Below are 19812 nucleotides of genomic sequence, written 5' to 3'. Positions count from 1 at the left end.
GATATAATTTATATAGTAAAAATATAACTTCAACAAAATTATACTTCAAATAGATGTGTGCCTGAGCTCCCTTAATAATTAATGTACCCACCCTTAGCGGCAATTATGGCTTCCAGGCAGTGGCAGAAGGTCAGGCACCCACTGCAGATAAACTAATATGTCATGGCGTTCCAGTGCTGGCTGACAGTGAATGTCAGGGCATTGGTATTTGGATGACGGACACTTCAGGTCTGCCCTTCGACATAAACCCAAAAGGTGTAGTCAAGGGGGTTGGCATCAGGGCTGTAGGGGCTCAAAAGTGTCACAAAAAGAGAATAAAACATCTTAAAATACACATTCAAAAGAGTCTTGCAATGAAGGAAATTGTGTTTTTTTTTAAAGGTACCAAAAGTTTGCTTTTTAATCCTATGAGGATTAAAAAAAGCAAACTTTTGGTACCCGTCCTCTTTCCACCCACTTTTTTGATAGCTCTCTGGGAAGTATGTTATGAAACTCCGAGATCTCTTACAATGGCCCTCATGGACTTGAGGGGATTGGTCTGGTCGATTTTCTTTAACTCCTTCAAGTCCACTTTGACCTTTTTGACAGAGCCCTTCTTTCTCTCCTACGTTTCAGACTTGCTGATGGCGTAGACGGTGATCGTGGAAACGCCCAACTGCTTGGAGTGCGCCAATTAAAATTCGTCGATCACATTCAAGTGTCATTTTGTCGACTTATATGTAAGCTAGAGGGCTCAGTTTTTATTTATTTTGTAACAAACTGTGTATGCTTAAAATATATCAAAATATAAATTAATTTCAATCACTCAGCCTAATTATTTAATTAGTAAGATTACAATCAACCACAACATATATACTATATACCAATATAGTTGTTGTGCATAATTTGTATTTAGATACATTTTTTGTTGATAATCCTTCGGAAATAGACTTATTCAAAGATATCAGTAGTAATATTGAGTAGTTTTTTATTACATTAAAACTTTAGTCCAAAATAATCGTTCAAATTTTTTGTAAAAATAAAATTGGACCAAGACAAATTTTTCCTGAAATTTGTAATTTTACATTTAAAAAAGTCAAACACAAGATATTTAGTCCATTTTTGACTTAGCTATATTATTTTAAATAAAAATCTTTTGTTCGGGAACAAAAAATTCTATTTTTATTCCGAGGATCTAGAACTTCACGGATTATGACACTCTAACTAACAACTTCCATAAAACTTAAAATTCCAAACAAAATGTATTATTTGTAAGTTTGTAGAATAATGATGTTTGAGATAATTAAACGCAATTACGTAAATAAAAGCCATTAATCTGTATATGTGTAAAGTACTGTTTGTGTGTATTGTTTATGGGTGATCAGCCCGTTGTGCATCGGAGGCTGAATCTTTGTATGAGTTCCTCCTTTGAACCTGGTTGGGCTAAGATAAAGGTGCCGATTTTTGGGAGGTGGGTCATATAAAGAGAGCCTTATTCGTTACCGAAAACACAAAAATTATTTTTTTTAGCTCAAGGAGACTAGATAAGGGGTTGAGTTATAAATCAAAGAGTGATTGATGTATCTAAAAACAACTATATGAATAACAACACTTTCTAAATTTATTCCCAAAAAGTTATGGGTAAAATAAAAAATCGGCGAAAATTGTTTTTTGTAGTTTTTAGGTGCAAAAAATGAATTCCCAATGGAATATTGTAATCGTAGATTAAATAAAGTTTTAGAAATTTGTCTGTAAATTTGTTTGAATATAAATATTCATGTCAAACGGAAATAATTATCTTTTTTATAATCATTTTTGAATTTTTTTCTCTTTTTTTCTTCAAATATCAATTTTTAATTTTTATGAAGAAATGCCAAAAAACAATGTATTTTTTAAATAGCATTTTAGATAAATCCATTGTGAAAATATTGTATTTTTAATTTCTAAAACATTTTACAACATAATTTTTGTAATATTTGCAAAAATGAACGAGTTATCGAAGATTATTTTTTCGACAACATTATTCTCCATAATTTTTTTGTTTTTGCAACTACGAAAAAAATATCACTAAGTTTGTGTTTCTCTTTACATCTGAGCAACACCGGGTAACCCTTTCATAGTTATTATATGTATATTACTTATTAAATTTTTGTATCAAAACTAAATCAATTTTTAAATTTTGTGAAGGAATTACTCTAAGCCAATCAGAGTTGAGAGAAAATATGATGACTCCTCTCTCGGCGTAACCTGACAAACACAAAAAATGAAGACCTTATTTTGTAATCAGCTGTCAATATTTTTTCTTCTATGTCCCCAATAAGTGTTCTAAATGTTGATTGGTTCCATACGAACAACTCCCAATAATGATCAAATAGTCATTCTATAGCTTGGGAAGAATTGGCTACTTACCAACTGATTTGGGCCTTTGTTTCCTTTTGATAGAATGGTTGTGTGATACAATATAAGTAACGACGTACTTGTATGATATTGATAGAGTTGTTAAAAATATGATCTGCCGATTTCTAAAAATAAAATTAACCTTGAATGGGAAAAATATTTGGGAGGAGGGCAGCTTAGCTGTCATGACAGCTTATTAGATCCCCTACAAGTAGCTGTATGAGTAAGGAAACAAATAAAATATATAGAAACAATATATAGGCTGGAATTACTGCGCTCTCGAGCCTTAATTCTACTCTAAGCCTTATAAGAACTTACATTTAAAACTCCCGAGGAAACCTTCATGGTTACTCTCTGTGTTTCTTGAGCACACACACTAGTTATTACTTGGATGTTTTGTCTACAATAATTACATAATAATGACAACAAATTTCAAAAATAAAAACTAATGATACGTTTGCAACTACAAAAAGTATTGTTCAATGAAGTTCCTATTTTATCCAATTTTAGATATTGTCTCTTTGCCGAATGCAGTGGTTCCCAGAGTGGGATCAAGGTACACAACATCAGGGTCACGAGAGGATTTCTAAAAAAGAATTATATAATTTAAATTTATAATTCTTTGAGTGGTATTCAAATTTAAATAATGATGAATTTTGATCAGTCTCTTCTGAAACATTTCAAAGAGTATTTGCCAGAAAATAGTGCTCCACAAAACATGACTGGATACACCCCTTTTATCGCCAGAACCAACTATCGGTCGTCTGACATGGAAGATACGCTTATGGAAATTTTATCTGACCAAACAGTAAAAGCATTATTTCTAATTTAATTTGTGCATACTATATGAAAACCTCAAAAAAACAAAACATACTTTGATTCTAAAAAACCTGACAGCTTCTAGATTTCTGTAATTAATGAATACCCGATGTTTGCTAAAGCAGCTTTACAGTTACTTTTACCGTTTGGGTAAAGACTTTTTTCCCAATTAACTTATATCAAAAATAAATAAAGATGATGGCTACAGTTGGTGGAGGATCTTTTAGTTGCTGTGTCCAAAAAAATTAAAACTAGAATAGACAGCGTTTCTCAATTCACAGTGTGCATCCGCCATATTAGGGTCTTGATTCATTTATAAACTTATTTGCACATCCCCAACCTGTAATGTTATTTGTTTGTAAGTCTCATTTTTTAATTTATTTAGCGCAAAAAAGCGAATAGAGAGTATATGAATGCTTCCAACTAGTTCATACTTGTATATTGCTAATTTTATATCCACAATTTTTTTTTTTTCTTATATTTTCAAAATATATTGAATTAAAATCTTTATTTTAGATCAATATAATCAATAACTTATGTTAATTGCTTCTGGTTTGAACTTTATAGGTTTTATATTGTCTTTAAGTTATCTATTTGTAAAAAAAATAGGCTCCAAATTTTATGTTCCTCTCTCAATGAGAAGTGTAGGGGTTACACATTGTATTGAAACATATTTTAAGGGTCCAACTCAAAAAAGTTTGGGAACCACTGGACTAGAGTCTTCTCATTGTGTCTAGAAACCACAAAACAAAATACTTACGTTGCAAGATCAAAATAAATTGACGAGTATTTTTTAATTTCCATAATCTTGACTTCATTATCAACTATGTTCATTCGAATCCAGTTTTTGGGCTGATGTTGAATCGACACAACCTTTTTAACAAAGCGTTTATCTGTTCGACGGTTAAAGGGTCCAGTTTTTTCTTCAGACATTTTGATTGAGGTTGTAGACCCTATGTAGGATGGGGGAAAAATGACATATGTTTAGAATAAATAACTATGAACATATCTTAAAGTCATAAGTAAGGCAGTCCTATATATTTTTTTAGTCTTAACCCTACGAGAACTTGTATACAAAAGAGGACATTTTCCTTTTCGTTTTTCATATCTTCTATTCACTTCATCATTTTTAATGTCCCCTGGAGCGCAAATAAATATTCTACATTGTGAATATATATATATTTTTCTTCTATTCCTAAAAAACCCCATTTTTTAATTATCTTTAGAATAACCATTAGTAAGGCAAAGTATTTTCATCATTTTTTTTTTTTTTTTTTTTGTACAAATCCTGTGTCAATATATGGTACTTATATTTGGTATAATATTAGCTCTTTCTTACTTTTTCTCAAAGTAAAAGCCTTTCGACTGTCAATATAAAAAGTAGACTTGATCTAAGAAATGTATGTCTAAATTTGTATTGAACTAAATGGTATATACTAGGATTTATAGAAGGTATGGATTTACTTTTTATACACAACATTTTCAGTTAAAAAAAAAGGGAGTAAAAATGCATTAGAATCACTTGATATTTGGCCAATTGGAAGTCCTACATTTTCCAACTCTTTTGATATCCAAAAAGTTGTCAATTTCAAAAAAATGAAAATTTACCTTGTATTAGTTTTGTTGCAAATTTGCAACAATAAAAAGTGGGGACAAAAATATTTACATATACAATATTTTGATTTAAATAATTAAATTGGTCAAAAAAACTCAGGTCTTCGAAAGCCCACTGACTAAACTCACAATTATTATTGTTATTTTAGGCATACAATACGAAAATTATCTTTAAAATTTTAAATCTCAGAAGGTTTGGCTTTTAAAACTTTTTTTTTTTAAATCACGGTTTTAGTGTATCATTTTGGTTCAATACCATATTTTGAAATGAAATAACTAAATTTATAAAAATATTCTAGGTTTCGAAAGATAAAATATTGATTCAATTATCTTAAATTCAATTCCTACAAAAAAAATTTAAAAAAAAGTAAAATGATGTTTTCCGTTAAACTTTTAATTTTCTTATAGAATAATAATAAATTAATTAATATGAAATGTAAGGTCACGTGTTAATGTTTCGAAATTAAATATAATTAAGTAAACTATTTGTAAGAAGAAATAACCATTTCAGAGGCAGGACAAGTTAAAAAAATAAACATAAATAAGTCGATTAGATTACTTAAATTTAAACAATTAATACATTGGATATGATACATATTTAAATTAACGTTAAACTTCCTGCCTCAAAATTATTAATTACTTATTACAATTAGTCAAATAATCGACATAACTAAATAAGTTACACTTTAATCTTAGCCAAAAAACAACTTTCATACAATTAATTAAAGCACATTTGTAAAATTTACAAAACGCGAACAATTAGTACAACTGTGAGGAAATCATCCCTGGATAATTTTAAAGAAATATAATTTAGAATTTTAAATATAACTATTTAAATTTGTTGACATTATGTCTTTTAACTTTTGTCAATGAAGATGTAGCAAATCTTCTTGATTACAAAAGACAGCTATATGAGTATGGTGAAATGAGTAAATATGTATACAAAAAAATAGTGAGCTTTTAAATTCTGAATAAGATTTCAAGATTTAATTTAAAAGAAATAAGTGTTTAAGGGATGAGGGTCGAATCTCTCCTCTGTTTATTTAATGCTTTCTTGTGTTATTTTTTTTATAAAGATGTAGCTCATCTCACTATTTTACATGTACAATGTGTATTAGACTGCTCCTTTTTCTGGTTAATATTTTAGTCCATCCAGCATATAGACCTTTTCTACTGGGTGTAATGAAAAAAGTGACTTTGGTAAAGTTACAGGCTTCACAAACTATTTTTAGATTGGTACAAATACATTTGTTTGGTCTCTAGTAATGTGACAAATATAATGCTATGAGTAAAAAGCTGTACTTTGTATACTTTTTAGTATTCAATTTATTAGTTTAAAATACATTGTTGAATAAAAGACAAATTGTGCTTTCAAAATATAGAAGGTAACTCCCCCAAGTAATATTCACTGTTATTTTCCATTATTTATGAGCAGAATCACACGTAATGCGCTCAATACTTATATCAACTCAGTTGTGTCTTGTCCTCAAGAATGAAAGAATAACAATTACAGTTAGAGGGAAAAAAAATGTCGGGATGACTGATTAGTAATTTAGTCTTTAGAGCGCTCACTAATAAAAACGAAGGAAATTCATGTTAATATCCAGAGAGTATATTTAATTTAAATCTGAACATATACTGACAATCCACATGAATTATGATTTGTGATATTCGTAAGAGGTCAATAACAAAAACATTCCTTTTGTTATACCTGTACATGGACACGCCTGCAATATTTCATTAATGCGACTACACTATGATTTTTTATAATAAAACTATTTATATGGTTTATATCAGGGAGCACTATATACAGTACACACGTTCTCTGCTAGCAAAAGCCTGCAATGTTGCATTAATATATTGTTATTTCTAAGATCAAAATATGTTTATGTTCTACATCATGGAGCACTATATACAGCGCACCCAGTTACTTTTTTTCATATATTCAGACATTCATAGAGACAGAAAGATAAACTTTGATTTGTTAATGTATATAACAAATCACAATTTTATAAAAAATAAATATAAAAAAAATGAACGGTTTCAATGTGTGTTTGAGTATTATGTTCAGTCTCTTTTGAGTGTATCCTAGGACTGTGTAAATACTTGATCTATGAAACAACAATAAAATCGAGCGTGCGCGTCTTATTAAAAAAGAAAAGTAAAGGTAGTATATATTATATTTTTGCCATGTTCAAAAAAGAAACTGACAATCAACATGGTTATTCTGAAAAATTCAAAAATGATTTAGAAGAGAGCAGCTTAGCTGTCATGACGATTCAATAGATCAGCTACTATCAACTGGGAGAAAGGAGGGTGAAAGAAAGAAATAACAAAGACATTGGCGAGAATGACGTCGATTTTGTTCCTCAATTCTACTCTGAGACCAGCAAGAACTTGATATCTAGGTCAGATGGACCAAATGTAATACTATAATGTTTACTTATACTTATACAATCAGTCCAACTCCATTTAACCAATTAAAGGAACATTAAAAAAAGAACTTGCAATTTTAACTCGTTAGTAAATCATCAAGTTGCCTTCTCCGTCTTTGATGAGAATAGATGGCTGTTCAATGAGCTTTTTTTATTTTTGAATGTAGTAGAAGAGAACTACACTACTGAGAAGTTCAATAGAAATTACAATAGCTGAGGAAAATAAAATTCATTCTTCATATTAACAATTCCGAAAAGCGGGCGGTCTAAAAAAACACACGATTTACAACACTATGTATTAAGAGGAATATATAAAATATGATTGGAGAACTCTTTTTTAGCAACAAGCTACCAAACTCTTTTTTTAGCAACAAGCTATCCAAACTCTTTTTTAGCAACAAGCTATCCAAACTCATTTTATAAAAAAGACATATGAAGAACATTATATAGCAAGTATTTTAATTTTTAGTATTTGATTTATCAGTTACAAATATTGTACACTTTGTTTAATCAAGCTTTTATACAAAACTATATATTTACTATAAAGGGTCGAATAAATTAATTTAATAAAATTAAAGTATATATCAATATATTAAATATCATTTTTCGACCAAATGCCCCTGATGGTCCTTCAGTGAAAAGTCCGTTCGGCAAATCGTCCTTCAGAGAAATGTACATTCACCAAACTGTCCTTCGACAAAAAAAATCGACCAATGGTCTGCTCACGCCTTAATAAATATATACCGTGTGCTTGGTAAAATCGTGTACTCTTTGATAAGGAACGAATAGGGATAACTTTTGTGAGAATGAAAAAGAGTACAACATTGAGGCCTTATCACAGACTTCATTATTGATATATATCTGTCTATTTTTCAAAAAAAACATTCGTTTCTCTGCTACCATGACCTTCAATTGGCACTAAAGGCGCCGCAGTACTTCTTAATGAAGGATCCCGACATAGCTAACTACTGCTACTCGACGGAGGCCTTGAGATCATCTAAATTTCGATTTAGGTAGCTCATGCTTTCATTTCGACTACGCCTTAAATTATATTCTCGAAGTGGGAGGAATGTCGCTAGACCGAACATTATTCTTCAACCAACTAAAAAATTTATGGCCTCTCTTGACCCATTTGGCCTTGATTGTTTGATTTCAGTTTGTATCTGCCGTTTTATATAAGGGAATCTTCCCAAATCCTTGACATATCTCCTCACAGTCCAATCACTGATATTGAGAGGCTTGACATGCTGCCTCATCGACTCGTCAGACTTCTGGCGATCGTGGTATCCACGTACTCTATAATTCCGATTTTCCGGGTTCTACTGCTGTCAAGGAACTTATCAAGTCTCTAACCTGAAGCTAATATGATTTTAATCTTGTGAACAAGACTCCAGGAGCACACAACGATCTTCAAGATCTCCTTGACACTCACTTGGGCGTGGACTAAATTTTACACCCTATACCTTTTCGCCTCCATGCTGACAACTGTTGATGTTTGTTTATTAACTGAAGTAGTCCTTAGTTTTAATAACACTACCAAGTCATTTAAGATATTCACATTAACTATTAGTACATATTACAATAAGGCCTATAAATGGCGTATTTTGACACAAAAATAACCATTTTTCACACTAAAAGGGTGTGTATCACTCTGAAAATTAAATGAAAGGCATGTAACTTTGCCAAAGTGGGTCTTTATGTGCAGCAGTAAAGATCATTGTGCAGCTGCTCAATATATCTGAGGAAAAATAAAATTGCATTTAATTTTCCCTATTAATAAAACAAAAAATTAATTAGAAGCACTTATTGATTCAATTTTTCTTTTTTGAAAGGTTATTCATAATAATAAAAAATATCAAACCTATAGAATATTAAAATAAAAATATGCTTAAATAAAAACAAATTAACACTAGAAATTAAGGAATAATAAATCAAAGTTCGTATTTTTAAAAGTTTAATTGACAATTTTTGTAGTCCAAAATTATAATTGGTAAAAGAATCTGTGTTTTGTGGTATAAATGAACAACAAAAGTATATTTAATAGTAATATATTAGACACATGCTAACCAAAGACGAAATTTGAGTAGTAAAAATGAAGATAAACTTTTAAATGAAGGCGCGTTATACGCAATACCAAAAGATAATATTTATTTATTGGCAACATGCTTGGAACTAAAATAATCTTCCTTTGATGGACGTTAGAAAAAGATTGTTAGGATATTGTTGCAAATATATGTTTCATCTATAATACTTAATAAATAAAAATTATGTAATTGGATTCAAATCGATAATTTAAATGAAAGAACAACCAAATTTTCTTTTTCGACATTTTACGTTTTTCAAATCAAAACGCGTTTATGAAGTACCATTTTTTTTGGGCATTTGATGTTTATTTTCTTGTTTATAGGAACAAATGCAAAATAAAAAATATTCAACAACACCAAAATTCCCAACTTTTGTCAATGCAGTACACCCTAATATTTGTACACAAATTGCTTTCATAATAGTACCCAACAAAAAAAGGGTTGAATTTCTTTGGTTGGATGTAATATGTTGAAATACATTATTTGTACATTTTATGTACAAATAATGTATGATTCTACATAGGTAATCATGTTTTCGTTATTAATAGGGGGAAGTAAAATAATTCAAAAAAGCACATAACATTAACATATGTATGTACTTTACCCACATTAAATGCATTACAAGTCATTTCCTAATTGTTTTTTTTCTTCTATTCATTTTAAATACTGCGATTTTAAATGCAACAAAACTTGGGTGGCGAAATTTGCATTTATTTTATGATAGTGATGTATGCATACATCTAAATATGTAGAGTTCTTTAGGTCCTAAAAATAAATTCCTAAATAGAGTTGCTAATTATAAGCGTTTCTCCCCCTGAAATTAGATTATAAAATAATCGACATCGATATTTAGCATAATCGGACTAAGAATACCCAGATGGGCAAAAAATTCATCATAATACCACAAACACGTTTAATTCATCATTATAACCCTTCTTTTAATCCCAAAAAAGATAGCTAATTAATTTTTTATACGGTTAAATCCACCACCTTTTTACTTCACTTACTTTTAGAAAAAAGAGGAAAACTTCAATGTTCCAAAAGGAGTTTCAAGATGCTTTAGATTAGGGGTTTCTATTTTCACGAACAATTACAACAGATACTGCAACCTTATTTCGTACCTCAGAGTTAGCTGAGATGGAATACAAAGAAACCCCCATTTTGAAAACTAACCCATCAAAAATATTTAAAAATTTGGTTGGAAAAGATCGATCGACGACTATAATTAGAAAACTTTTGAAAGTGGCCTTACCAATCACTGGCCCACAATAAATTTTAAACTCTTCCATACGCGCTTCCAATGGCTTCTTGGTGGTGATAGAGCTAATTTTCCTCCATCTAAATCAGGAACCCATACAATTTTTACGGAATATTGCATTTCCAAATACATAAAACAGCATTTTAATGGTAATTAAGCTTCTAGATCCGATGGTATGGGTAGAAGGATTTTTACCCAATGCGTGCATGTGGTAGTTCCCTACTTAGTCCAACTGGGAAAGTTCATGGAAATATACGGGGAACTTCCAAAATCAGTTATCAAAGGCTGGATTGCTCTTATCCCTAAGAAAGGTGTGATGAAGGACATTAATCATTGGAGAGCAATCACAGTGCTCAATGAGATCTGCAGAATTATTTCTGGTGTTCTCGCACCTGAAATTGAACCAATTTTAAATTCCGAAATAGTAAGGGATCAAAAAGGCTTCCTCAAGGATAAATTTTTTTATGACATTTGAAGGAATGTACAATCTGCCATTGAGATTGTACAGAAAAGGGAAACTTTTGGAGCTAAGCGTTTCTCGCCTTGAAATTCTTTGTAGTTGAAAATCTGAAAGATGTTTGCTTAAATTATTATTAGAGGCTGTTAACAATGTCTAGAGAGGGCTGTAACTATGCCTTTTTGACAAATCTTTGACAAAAAATATTGGTTTTTGTTTCTAAAACCTAAATTTTACAAATATATATATATTTTTTTATTTATTTAGAAAACAGAAGAAACTTTTTTTGAAACAATTTAATATAATTTATTACAATGTTTGAGCCAATAACATTTTTGTTTAAATTTAAAACTTCGAGGTACGATTAATATTACTAAAACTTACAAAAAGTTAAATATGTACAACTAATAAAATAATCGCTATATGAGGTTTTAAAAAAAGATAGCATTCATAACAAATCAAAATAATTGATGAAAATACTACAGACAAGCGTCAAATTTAAACTTTAGATTGTTTCGAAATTACTTTCAATGCCTTCAAATGGTGTCTTGCAATTAGCAGAGGATACATAATTTCTTCTTTAGTCAACATTCAGGAATAATTCCAAAAAATAAACTCTAATGGAAGTGCTGTTATCATTTTTTGATATTAAAGGCTTAGAGTTGAGTGAAGAAAAATCTAAAGTCTTGGTTTTTCGGAAAGACTCCTCTGTTCCTTTTGGAAATACTGAGCAAAACAATACTCTTGGCAACTTTAGTATTAGGAAGTCCTTAAACATTTAGTTTTACTAGACATTATAAAATACACACGGCTGACAATAAAAAAAGAGTAGAATCCTATGGACGCTCCTGACACAAACAATTCCTCTCCTGTGTTTGTCATATTTCTCTCTTTTATAAGTGTCCAAATTTCAACTACAAACTTAGTATTCCTACTGATTGTTTATTAGCCGTAACTTGCTATCCATTTCATCGTTTTATGTACAATAAAACCTTAAAAAAGGCAAGGGGAATAATCAAAACAATACATCATTAAGTATAAACAGAAAAAAATAATGATTGCATGAATACAAAAAAAACGTTTTAATTTTCTTTTGCATTAATTGATTAATTGATTATTTCAATCCCATTCCCTTATTTTATATAAATATATATATCATGATAAATTAAATAAGAGATTGTTTGAGATTGACAGTTAAATTATTATTATTACAAATAATATGCAATTAATAATTTAATTGGCTTCAAATAAGGACATCATTTTTTATTTATTTTTTAAGAATTTCTCGAAAGAGTCGCATTTAAAAAGATAGTTTTAAATCATTGAGAAGGAAAAACTTAGATAAGAAAGTTCTTTCACTATCGTTTCTCGAGTGTTGTAAATTATAAGTACGTTCACTGTGTTAAAAAGCTACAAATAACATAATTACTAGTGTTGGGTTTCGGTTTGAAAATCCTAGACCGGTCTGAGACCGTAATATTTTTTGTTGGACCGAATTAGTTCGGTCATACATGAGAGGAAAGTGGGAAAAATAAACATAAATCTCACTTTATGTTTAAAATGGCCGTCGACAGAAATTATTTTGGTGTGGATCTTTAATTATTCTCAATTATAACCCTTTAAGAATTATAAGATTTTGTATCCCTTAGAACCCCCTCCAACAGGTCATCAGCGTTACTCTACGTCATTCGCGCGCAAACCAACTTATATTTAAAGAGTGGGTATCAAAACTTGTAGCAGCATTTAATTATAATTTTATCCTCGATGTTTTAACTACAAGTTTCCTTACAAAACCAAACTACAGCTGAAACATAAAAAAACAAGTTTTTTTTTTTTAAATACACTGTCTCTTAGTGTAAAAATGTCGGAGTAAAAACAAAAAACGCGTTTGCGATCTCTTCCGCGCCTGTTTCAGTACTAAGAAGGCTAAAAAGACTGTTAGCATCTCCATCAAGACTGCCTACATCATTAATAAGTCTATTACAGCGCTATAGAGGCAAGAAGAACCAAAACTCTACAGCAACAATATGGCTGACTTCTGGCCTCCCTCCATGCGGCCTTCCTCCTTCCCTTACCTCAATTCTCTGGATTTGGCAGTTTAGAGTGTCTTGGAGAAGATTATTTTCCACTCTTCTCATTCAAAGTTGGACTTGCTCAAAGCTTCCATCATGACAGCGGGGTATCCCATGGACACATAGGGTAAAACGACTCTTTCTAGTATTAAAATTATATTTCTACCCCCCCCCCCTTCCATTCCATAATATAATGATTAAATAAGTATTTGATTACTGCACTGCACAAAATTTATATCTGGACTCTCATTTCACAGGGGAAAAAAATTAAGAAGGATTTAAATCGTGTTTTTTTTTTACCATAACTAACAACGTCTGTTATTTTTTAGAAGAAGGTTCGAATACAGACAAAGTATATATATATATATACACTTTAAAGTAGAAGAAGAGAGAAAGCAGTAGCAAACATATTAGCATAAAAATCATTAATAAAAGAAACAAAAAAAACTCACTACAAAAGAATATAAAAATAGATGATGATATACCTTGGATATAAGTTGTTCATAGTCTGTGTGTATATGTTTATATATATATATATGATGTAGTCTTGCGTGGTTTTACTTATCATCATTCATTTTAGAACATTTTAGTTATTCTTGGGTTGTTTTTCTTCTTTTCTTTCTTAGAATATGGCACTCATTCAAATGGTTGTACCGGGTGGAAACCTAAGATAACCCCACTCAAACCCTTCAAATTTCTGGATCTCTCTTCAACAAAGATTTCAAATCTAATAAGAGTGGCTAGCAAGACTGTTCATAGCTAAAAAATAAGTTAGAAAAGAATGAAAACATCAAAGTGGAAGGAATGTAGTGGCAAAATGACCCCAATGAATGACATCAAAGAGATTTACCCAACTCAGTCTGTGCCTAATAATTATACAAATTTGATTTTCTCTCAATACAGTCAATAAAAAAACAGTAGCAAGGCCCTGTAAAATGTCCTTGGTAGTGTAAAAATGTCCTATTCCCTCACAAACTGCGTGAAACAGACCAATCTTCAACGTTAGGAAGAACTGCTAATTGATCTAAAATCGGCAACAACTTGAAGAGTAATAATTTTTTCCGATGAAAAAAAACAAAAAAACATTTGATATTCACTCTGTTTATAGTCTCATACTCAGATTAAGGCCTGTTCAGTGTGCAGAGTTTTACTTTCGTGGACTTTTTGATAACGAACAAATATGAGTCAAAAGGAGTACAGAATTATTTATCGCTGTATCTCTCTATTTTCAAAAATGATTGGGTGCTACTATGGTCTCCAACCTGGGACCAAAGGCGTTGCAGCACTTCTTCGTGAAATCCTCGGGTCTGGCCGTATACTGCTACTCTACAGGGGGTTTAAGGTCATCAGAATTTTGGTGAGGGGTAGCACATGCTCGTTTTTGACTACGCCAAGATGGAATAATAGAGGACGTACGAGTATGGGAAGGAGATTCGAACTCTCCACCAATTATGTTTTAAAAAAGTCAAGCATTGCTCGTCTCTACTCTACGGTTGGCTTTCGTTATCATTGCACATGTCGTCTTACATAAGAGACCCTACCGAAATCCTTCACATACCTCCTAGTAGTCAATTACTGACATTGAGAGCCTAGGCATGCTACCTTATGGACTTGGGCGGACATCTGGTGATTGCAGTGTGCACATCCTTCATGATTCAAGACTCTGTGAACACCCTAATACCTTCTTGATCTCTTTGATACTCACTTGAGGTCGAGCAAATCAGACTACCTTTGCCTTTTCACCTCCATGCTGACAACTGTTGATTTTCCAAAGTTGTTTTTTTTAACTGTTGTTTATTAAACGGAATAATCCTTACATTTAATAACACGGCTTAGTATTTTAAAATATTCACTCTGAAGCAATCCAGATTGATTTAAAGTCAAGTCCATACAGTTAATCAACATTAGTCTTTCACTATAGGTTTATAAGGGATTAAATCAATTCTTATGAGTAAAGTTATTTTATTAAATTTCACATTACATACCGCATTCACTTGGGATATATTTGATACAGTTAAGGAAATTATGTTGCATAAACTGTTTAGTTATTGAGTGATAGTGCAAATTTTATTGTTGATTATTAGCATTAAAACCCAGTCCAATAACATTTTTTTTTTCTTTTTGTCTTGAATTATTATTTTTAGACAGATTTGGACCAATATTTCGGTCCAGACTGTGATCTCAGGCGATTGACTAAAATGTAATTGTTTTCAAAACGTGGACCAATTTTTTTCTGTCTCAATCTATGGAACCAATATTCTCCCATTTCCAGAATTATAAGTTGTACATATAGGATTATGCAAACACATTGAGCATCATATGACGTTAAAGTGTGCTCAAAATTTTGAAACACGCATGACGTCAACAACAATTTATCTATAGTAGGTGTAGATCAAATATTAAATGAGCCCTATACAGTTCAATTTTATTTTTTTTAGATTGGTCCAGACCAAACGTCTTGAGAGTGTCAAATTAAATACAAATTTTAACAGTCTCAGAGCAGTCCAGGTTTTTCAAATCGAAACCACAAACCATGTATTAGACATGTTTTCAATGATAACACAAAGAGTGTTTTTTTCTTAACCATTAGTTTTGTGATAGAAATAAGTTTTAACAATAGCCATTAATAATAATAAAGTTTTGACATGAGAAGGTCTAAGGTTTAAAAATTTTGGTTAAGAATATAAGCATCACATCTATATCTTGAAACCATTCATTGTGAAAATATGTTATATAACTGAACTTATATGAAGAAAATTGAAATTCGAGTGTATATTTCTAATTCAACGATAATTCATTTGCATTTTTCCCCCTGAAATTGAGAGGAACTCAGATCAATATTCTTTGCCTATTGCAATTTTTATTTGAGAAATATTTAAATTAGATTCTTTGTTGCATTTCTTAATTGAATTTAGTTATCCTGCTAAATAGAAAACATAAATAAGAAAAATAAAAACATTTTTTTGAAGAGATACATAAGAGTTACTATTTTGAATTTGTAGGTTTTTCATTTATAGATCTAAAATAAACTAAATAGCTCCAAAAAATTAAAAAAATATTTTTCAAGTTTTCCTCTTTTTTTTATTTCAACTGGATTATTTTTATAAGTTATCTGTTCACTTGTGTGACCTCTCAACACAAAATAAATCTCGGAATCTCTTTCTCAGAAAAAAGTTAGGATTACCTATACATATTAGTTTGAGTAAAAAGTAATTTCGTATTCCCCCCCCCTTTTTTTTTATCAAAGTATGTATTGTTCACTTTGGATCATACGATAAAACCTTCTAGAGGTGTTAGTGTATACTACAAACTCTTTTTAGACAGTAATGCGCTTGGCCAGTTCAGTTGTGAATTATCGTGAGTCTAGTATGGAGGTCTTAAAGGAAGAAATCCCCCATATTTTACATTTTTACAGTCTGAAAGGGAAAAAAGGTCGAAAGCCTCAAAAAAAAAAAAAATGTGATTGTTGGGTTATCAACAATCTTCTTATTTATGATTATCTCACTTCTCTCCCTAATATAATCAATTTTAGATCCCTAACGGATAACTATATAATACAAATTTTTAAGGATATTCGGTTTGATATGTTTTTAGGAAGTGCCTATTACGTATCATTTTCTTTCCTTCTTTGTACATCAACAAAGTAGAATCTTCCATCTTCCTGAGTATTAGTAATTACTCCACGTGTGTCCCACATCTTGGTCTTAGTATTTTGGATCCTAACAAGATCTCCTGGAATAAAAAGGTTTCGATTTATAGAGGTGCAATCGTAATATTTTTGGTTGAGAGATCTTTCTCTCTCTTCTTCCCCCTTGCCCTCTAAAAATTGAAAGGTGAGGGGAGAGTGAAGACAATGGGCAATGCTGGGATTGGAGTTCTTTGTGAGTAAACAAATACTCTTTGGGCTGGACTGAGTCCATCAGATCTAGATGAATTTTTTGATTCCAAAAGTCACGAACAAAATCAAGCCCAGTCATTAGATTTATTGGAGAATCATCTTCATGGATTTGACAGCAGTCTCTGCATGCCTGTTGGATTGAGATGAGTATGGAGATGCCAGCTCATGTTGAATGCCTAAATTTTTGCGGAAGTCCCAAATTTGCTCCGGAAATGTGGTCCACCGTCAGTTCGAATATGCATTGGAAACACCCAATCTTCAAAGCACGTCAACATGACCGACTGAATTAAAGTCTTTCTCCAGTGCCGACTACTTTTTACCGTATGACGTCACTTAATATCAAAGTGGGAATATCCGGGCATGAACTTTAAAAGGAATTAATTTACTTGCAATACAATTACAAGAAATGAAAGGACAGGGAATTAATTTACTGGGAATAAAATTACTGGTCACGGAATAGGATACAACAAAACATAATCAAGACAATGCCAGGCCTCACACATCTTTGATGACGCACTAGAAGCTCCAGGAGCTCGGACAGGAAGTTCTTATTTATCCACCCTTCAGTTTGAACCTGACACCGAGTGACTCCACATGTTTCTATCTAGGGCTAACGCACCTGGGGGTACAAATTTGGCCTCTGAAAATTGGTTGTCTGAATTTTTTGCTTATAGGAACATGAACAAACAGGGACAAGAAGGGCATTATGAACTTGGATTATCTTTAGGAACAAGTTATCGAATAGAACGGGGCATAGTTGGCTTAAATCAGATGATAGTATCACTTCTTATCAGGAATTAAAATAAGACGAAAAATACGTATTCACTTTTTCCTTAACGTATTATATACACATATTTTTTTACTAGGGAATATCTTCTTCTACTTATTTATCACTACTTTAGATTAAAAATTCAATATATCAGAATTGTTCAATCAAATTTATGTATCAAATTTGGTAGACAGACCCTTGAATACAACAAAAAACTTCAAGTTTTTTGTTGTGGGACCGAATTTAAACAGAATTAACTATTCCGTACGTTTTTGCACCGAGTCTCAACACAAATAAATACCTCCATCATTCAATTCATTCATTATATGGAGTTGATATTTTGTTTATTTTAAGTATAAAATGAATAAGAGTGAATATTATATACATATATCATATCCTTTCGTTTTGTTTATTTGATAAAAATTTTTCAGTTTTCTCATCATTACTTTCTATAGTCTCTCCATATAGTGTGAATATGTTTATATTCAAAATTATGTTGAATAGCAACAAGAAAAGGAAGAAATAGAACTAAAAAATTATATGCCTACAAGTTACAACTCATTTATAATACAGAAAACTTAATTTTTATTGTGGAAAACTTTAGAGAAATTTATTTAAAGAAAATTGAATGGTTCTTTGTTTGTTTGTTTTTTTCCTTCCTGGAAGTGAATTTTCCATTTGAAGAAAAGTAAATAATATTGAAAATGAAAATAAAGGAACAATAATGGGTTAGAAAAAAAATTGCCATTTTAATGTTTGTACAGAAGGTTAGAGTTAGGCTATAGTTCTATAAAATCAAAAAAATTCTACTGATGCCACATTAAGCATTTTGAAATGAGAATATTATAGTATATGGTTAGATTACTATGGCAAGCAATGCTAAATATTCATTTTTGTTTTTTCAAGAATTATGTGTTTAATATTTTTATTCTCAACTTGCACTTTCTCTAAAATATGTTGTTTTAAGTTTAGTTAGTAAGAAATACATAGTTACTAATCTAGAAACATTACTTTAATGGCTTAAGTGAGTCAAGTGAAAGAAATTGAATCACTTCAGAGGGTTTCGAAATTTCCAGGCATCGACATTCGGCAGAGAAGTTTTGGGTCTTGCCCTGCAAGACACTAGAAAGAGCGAAGTCCAGGATGATCATGTCGGGTAAGGACGAAGGCCAGAAGGTAGCTATGTTCTCCCCGCAGAAATGGGGCCTAAGGTCAGACAACGGAGAAATCCCCCCTGACTTGGACTCATCCCAACCCCATCAGTATTAGTTTTACTAGATCAAGAAAAAACTTTCTTGAACGTGTGTGCCGGGGTGCCGTCTTGGGTAAACACATAGTTGTCCCTGGGGAGCGTGCTCTTCAACCATGTCAATAAATGTTACCTGAGGACCTTGTAGCAGACGTACGTGTTGACTTTCACAATTTCCTCCTTTACCATGGCCACGAACTCGGCAGTCCTCTTACTGCTATGTCCTCCTCGTGCAGGCTTCCTGGAGACCGTGTGAAGTTGTTCATCGTCTTCCTGGTGCTGTAAACGGTGGCCAGTGACTGGTCGAGAGCACCATGGGATCGACATGTGCACAGAGAATAACAAACACCCTCTGCCATTTTGCTTGTTGCTCGGACATTTTTGATTGGACAAAAACAAAAGAAAATAACGTCGTAGCTTTTTGTCAGCTGTTTCCATTGGCGTCAAGTACAAAATTGTCAAACTTTTAAAAATAGGCTAGACAGCTTCGAAGAGGAGTCTAATTTTTGAGTCCTCACCATGGAATTACAAGTAGAACATGGATTATGACTAACACATATACCTCCCCAACAATCACTCAGTGTTACTCTCTGTGAGCACGCACACTCCTGGTTACTTTATATTTTAATGTTATCTCCTCAAAAGGGCTCTCGACGTGTATCTTTACTGGGTCCTTGTGCCAAATTATTAGTGATGAAAATCGTGTGTATTTTGGGCTATTTAGAAAAAATAAACCAGAAATATACATGATATTCCTAACAATTTGAAGAATATTACGGAA

At 31.5% G+C, this 19812-nt stretch overlaps 1 protein-coding gene across 2 annotated transcripts in view; it reads right to left on the bottom strand.

Moving 5' to 3' along the window:
* The window catches only part of LOC121124507 (uncharacterized), an 88377-nt gene that overhangs the window by 34352 nt on the left and 34213 nt on the right, over positions 1–19812 (bottom strand). For both annotated transcript variants that reach the window (XM_040719673.2, XM_071891022.1), the window contains exon 2: positions 3956–4148. In XM_040719673.2, coding sequence (XP_040575607.1) covers positions 3956–4128 — 173 coding nt within the window. In that variant the 5' untranslated portion in view covers positions 4129–4148. The remainder of the gene's footprint in view (positions 1–3955; positions 4149–19812) is intronic.

This window comes from Lepeophtheirus salmonis, chromosome 9, assembly GCF_016086655.4.
Source record: "Lepeophtheirus salmonis chromosome 9, UVic_Lsal_1.4, whole genome shotgun sequence".
In the NCBI taxonomy this organism is placed as follows: Eukaryota; Metazoa; Arthropoda; class Copepoda; order Siphonostomatoida; family Caligidae; genus Lepeophtheirus; species Lepeophtheirus salmonis.
Note: the sequence above shows the minus strand (reverse complement) of the source record. Positions and strands in the feature narration are given on the sequence as shown.